General features: G+C 47.8%; 1 protein-coding gene across 1 annotated transcript; it reads left to right on the forward strand.

Annotated features, from left to right (window-relative positions):
- The first annotated feature begins 536 nt into the window (after positions 1-536).
- On the forward strand, positions 537-4,130 carry LOC141026798 (uncharacterized). Its single transcript, XM_073503651.1, has 3 exons — positions 537-593; positions 740-933; positions 3,443-4,130. The coding sequence occupies exons 1-3, from the start codon at positions 537-539 to the stop codon at positions 4,128-4,130; spliced, it is 939 nt and encodes a 312-aa protein (XP_073359752.1).
- Positions 4,131-6,012: the final 1,882 nt, after the last annotated feature.

The raw sequence follows: 6,012 nt of genomic DNA on the forward strand, positions 1-6,012 counted from the left end.
AACACAGCACTGCACCTCCCACCGAATGTATCACTGGAAACAATTGCCACTCCCAGTGAATGTATCACGCCCGTGTGTCTGAGAGTTAAACCAGCCACTTCAAGCATGCTTCTCTTGGTCAGAGACTCGTTCCTCTATGTACTGCCCCTGCATGCCTCACGAGATAAATTCTAAAAGTTGACATCTGACAGCAAAGTACGCAAGACAACGATCTTCTCCCCGACTTGCTGGAGATACAACAGTTGTTAAAAACATAACTGCTGATTTTATTTTTATTTTTTATAAAGAAAAACCATGATCAAAACCCCAGGATGTGCACAACCGAATCGACCGGGAGATGAAACCACGATCAAGAACCCACGATGTGCACAACCGCATCGACAATGAGATCATGCACTCCTTTGCCGCTTCCCCGCCATTAAATTTAGACTTCCGCCGCGGACTTCTCAACCACAAACAACGGAAATCGCCATTGCACTCCCACTCATTATTCCCCATGAAATACCAGGTTGCAGCTGGACGAACTGCTCCAGGCCATGGGATTCACCAGGGAATTCATGGAGGTGCAGGCCCACGGCAACACCAAATTGCACGTGATCCACACCAAGACTTGCACAAGGCGGCGACCACCATCGAGCGGTACGAGCGACACCTCCAATTCGAGCGCCACAAGATCGTCAGAATTGATGTGGAGTACACCAACGATGTTGGCGAAGATCTGAAACCGGCCCTTGTCTAGCTCTCCATCAGCAAGGATCATTCGGTGCTGCTCTTCCAACTGAGCGCCGCTGACAAGAACTGCACCAGGTTCAACAACTTCATCGCCGACCCCAGATACACGTTTGCTGGCTTCTCCATCAACGGCGACATAGAGATGCTCGGCCGCGTCGGACTGGAGATCGCCACTTCGTCGACATCCAGAAGGAATGGAGGGTGCCTATAGCTACCAAGCCTCTGGACTCACTTGGGACGTCTCAGACATCCTTGTCCACGACTACTACAACGACATGAAGAAGAAGCTCACCAACGCAGAACATAAGCGTTGGGCGTGCATGCCCTGTCCATGAGGCACATCGAGTATGCGGCAAAAGACGCTTACGCTGCGTACGATATATGGAGCCGCCTCACCACCATCCGGAAGGGCTCCGCCGGGAAAAACTCGAGAAGGAGCAGTCCAGGAAGCACGCTAGGTCCTGGGGCGACTACGACTACTGAAGCAAGTGTTCCCGGCCAAGAAAAGTATCTAGAAGATTGCTCATGCCATTCTAGATTTCTCATTAGATTTGCTTTCTCTCAAGACTGTCGTTTGCTTGTTATAAGTTAAGGTTTGCTTATGTCGCAGTTAACCTTGTAATTTGCTTGCAGTTTACATATCTTTTGAACAAGTTTATTTCCAGTGCAATGTTGGAGTTATCTATTAGTAGAATATATTGGAGTGAACTGAAAAATATAAACACAGTACAAATAGTATACGATTAGCATAACGCACAGAGCAGGTACACATAGCAGTCCACAAAAATGAAGAGCATGCAATGCACTAGTACCTTTGTGGATGCAGCGTCGAAATGGAGGGACAACAATTACAGAATGCTCCTAAAAGCAATGCACAATTTCTAACAAACCATTTCACACACGATATTAGAAATTGTTCGTATGGAACACTTTAGAAAAACATTTTGAATACAGAGGTAGTTACGTGTTTATTCTCCTTGGAAAACATTGCTTACGTCCGTGACCCTCAGAGAAGAACTCTACGGAAAACAGAGGCACGGTTGTCCGTCAATAACACCAACTACTTAAAACACCCACGGAGGCACTTCTGTGCCTCCACTCCTATGGGGACTGTGCGTAACTTGGCTTCACGTCCGTTAATGAGGCCAAATGCCTTCGAAGACACACATGGAACTCATAGGCCATGCCCCCCGCAATGAAAACGTGTCAATGAAAGCTTCTTAAAAACAAAGGCACACCTTCAGATGCATGCATCCCGATCCTTCGCGTCCCTACCTCTTTTAGAATCACGTACGTGCCTCCAGGTCGTCACGTGCGTGCCTCTACGTCGTGTAAAATCATACCTCTCTCGTGCGTAACATGTTAAGAAAGTTGCTGACAACAAAAACATCAGAAAACCGAGCATTACGTCCACCCCGCTGGCACTAAACATGACGTCACCGAAAACGCAGAGGCAGGAGCGTGCCTTACGGCCAGCTTCCGACGTATCAGGTCTATGAAGATTTGCTTCCTTCTTAATATGGGACGTGACTATCGCAGAGGCATAGGCTCCATCCTTCACCTCCGTGCCTTGACAAGAATGACGATCATGCTTGTAACAGTGAAGCGTATAGGTGATACATTCAGGACACCTTAGGGACGACCTTGCAACTATTTCAGGCATGATCGTGCCTGTACCGTCGGCACATTCATGCCTCTCGCAGTTAATTGAAAAACAATTCAGAAAAACAGTAACGAACGCCTATTGTCAATCCTCACGTCACGTACATTCGACGTTCATTCCTTCGTCACAGAAGTAATAGCCGTGCCTCTGCCACAGAACATATAACTGAAAAATGATTCTTCCTACACTTGTAAAACCCGGAATGCCCTGGATAAATGTCAAATCCCATCTTGCGGTAAAACCATGGAGACTGGTGCTTCTCAGAAACACATCTATGGCTTTTTGCGCATGTAGTTGAGTGCATGGCTATATGTTCGTGCCCGTGCCTCACGTAGCACCACAGCACGAATTGACGTTCGTGCAATCATGTAGCTTCATGTCTGTGCCTCACGTAGCATCGTATCTGTGCCTCTAGTTGCGGCTCTCGTTGTATAAGTGCTTCTCGCGGCTGCATGTCCATGCCTCTCGTTGCTTCTCGTTCTTTCTGTCCATCTCGTAGCGTCAGTTGCAACATGGACACACAACAATGGCTCTGAAAAAACACAGCACTGCTCCTCCCAGCGAATGTATCACTGAAAACTATTGCCACTCCCAGTGAATGTATCACCCTCGTGTGTCTGAGAGTTAAACCAACCACTTCAAGCATGCTTCTCTTGGTCAGAGACCTGTGCCTCTACATACTGCCCCTGCATGCCTCACGAGATAAATTGTAAAAGTTGACATTTGACAGCAAACTACGCAAGACAACGATCATCTCCCTGACTTGCTGGAGAAACAACGGTTGTTAAAAACATAACTGCTGATTTTATTTTTATTTTTTATAAAGAAAAACCATGATCAAAAACACAGGATGTGCACAACCGCACCCACAGAGAAATGAAACCACGATCCAGAACCCACGATGTGCACAACCGCATCGACAGTGAGATCGTGCACTCCTTTACGGCTGCCCCGCCCTTAAATTTAGACTTCCGCCGCGGACTTCTCACCCACAAACAACACAAATCGCCATTGCGCTCCCACTCATTGTTCCCCATGAAATACCAGGTTGCAGGAGGACGAACTTCTCCAGGCTATGGGATTCATCAAGGAATTCATGGAGGTCCAGGCCCACGGCAACACCAAGTTGCACGTGATCGACACCAACGACTTGCACAAAGCTGCGACCACCATCGAGCACTACGACCGACACCTCCAATTCGAGCACCACAAGATCGTCAGAGTTGATGTGGAGTACACCAACGACGCTGGCGAAGATCAGAAACCGGCCCTCGTCCAGCTCTCCGTCGGCAAGGATCATCCGGTGCTGCTCTTCCAACTGAGCGCCGCCGACAATAACTGCACCAGGTTCGACAACTTCCTCGCCGACCCCAGGTACACATTTGCTGGCTTCTCCATCGACGGCGACATAGAGATGCTTGGACGCGTCGGACTGGAGCTTGCCCACTTCGTCGACATCCAGAATGAATGGAGGGTGCCTACAACTACCAAGCCTCTGGACTCCCTTGGGGACGTCTCAGGCATCCTTGTCCACGACGGAGAACTCACCAACGCAGAACACAGCCGCTGGGCGTGCCTGTCCATGAGGCACATCGAGTTCGCGGCAAAGGACGCTTACGCTGCGTACGAGATATGGAGCCGCCTCACCATCGTCCAGGAAGGGCTCCGCCGGGCAAAAGTCGACAAGGAGCACACCAGGAAGCGTGCTAGGTCCTGTGGCAACTACGACTACTGAAGCAGGTGGTCCCGGCCAAGAAAAGTATCTAGAAGATTGCTCATGCCATTCTAGATTTCTCATTAGATTTGCTTTCTCTCAAGACTGCCGTTTGCTTGTGTCGCAGATAACCTTGTAGTTTGCTTGCAGATAACCTTGTAGTTTGCTTGCAGTTTACATGTCTTTTGGACAAGTTTATTTCTAGTGCACCACATAGGCACTTCTGTGCCTCTGATACCAAGGGGACCGTGCGTAACTCGGCTTCACGTCGTTTTACGCAACATTATCGACGTCAACCCAAAGCTTCACCTTATCTCTAATAAGTTCATTAATGAGGCCCAATGCCTTCGGAAACACATGGAGCTCATAGTCCATAGCCCCCGCAATGAAAACGTGTCAATGAAAGCTTCTTGAAAGAAGAGGCACACCATCACATGCTTGCATCACGATACTTTCCCATCCGTACCTCCCTTAGAATCACGTCCGTGCCTCCAGTTCGTCACGTGCGTGCCTCTACGTCGGGTAAAATCGTACCTCTCTCGTGCGTAACATGTTAAGAAAGTTGCTGACAACAAAAACATCAGAAAATCGAGCATTACGTCCACCCCGCTGGCACTAAACGTGACGTCACCTAAAACACAGTGGCAGGAGCATGCCTTATGGCCAGTGATACGTCTCCGTCGTATCTAATTTTCCAAACAATTTTGCCCTTGTTTTGGACTCTAACTTGCATGATTTGAATGGAACTAACCCGGACTGACGCTGTTTTCAGCAGAATTGCCATGGTGTTATTTATGTGCAGAAACAAAAGTTCTCGGAATGACCTGAAACTCCACGGAACTTAATTTTGGAAAATATTAAAAATACTGGAAGAAGAATCCACGTCAGGGGGGCCTCCACCTGTCCATGAGGGTGGGGGCGCGCCTGCCCCCCTGCCTCGTGGGCCCCCTGACGCTCCACTGGCCTCAACTCCAACTCCATATATTCGTGTTTGGGGAGAAAAAAATTAGAGAGAAGGATTCATCGCGTTTTACGATACAGAGCCGCCGCCAAGCCCTAAAACCTCTCAGGAGGGCTGATCTGGAGTCCGTTCGGGGCTCCGGAGAGGGGAATCCGTCGCCGTCGTCATCATCAACCATCCTCCATCACCAATTTCATGATGCTCACCGCCGTGCATGAGTAATTCCATCGTAGGCTTGCTGGACGGTGATGGGTTGGGTGAGATTTACCATGTAATCGAGTTAGTTTTGTTAGGGTTTGATCCCTAGTATCCACTATGTTCTGAGATTGATGTTGCTATGACTTTGCTATGCTTAATGCCTGTCACTAGGGCCCGAGTGCCATGATTTCAGATCTGAACCTATTATGTTTTCATGAATATATGTGAGTTCTTGATCCTATCTTGCAAGTCTATAGTCACCTACTATGTGTTATGATCCGGCAACCCCGAAGTGACAATAATCGGGACCACTCCCGGTGATGACCATAGTTTGAGGAGTTCATGTATTCACTATGTGTTAATGCTTTGGTCTGGTACTCTATTAAAAGGAGGCCTTAATATCCCTTAGTTTCCGCTAGGACCCTGCTGCCACAGGAAGGTAGGACAAAAGATGCCATGCAAGTTCTTTTCCATAAGCACGTATGACTATATTCGGAATATATGCCTACATTACATTGATGAATTGGAGCTAGTTCTGTGTCACCCTATGTTATGACTGTTACATGATGAACTGCATCCGGCATAATTCTCCATCACCGATCCAATGCCTACGAGCTTTCACATATTGTTCTTTGCTTATTTACTTTTCCGTTGCTATTGTTACAATCACTACAAAACCCAAAAATATTACTTTTGCTATCGTTACCATTACTTCCATATTACTTTGCTACTAAATACTTTGCT

This window comes from Aegilops tauschii, chromosome 7, assembly GCF_002575655.3.
Source record: "Aegilops tauschii subsp. strangulata cultivar AL8/78 chromosome 7, Aet v6.0, whole genome shotgun sequence".
In the NCBI taxonomy this organism is placed as follows: Eukaryota; Viridiplantae; Streptophyta; class Magnoliopsida; order Poales; family Poaceae; genus Aegilops; species Aegilops tauschii.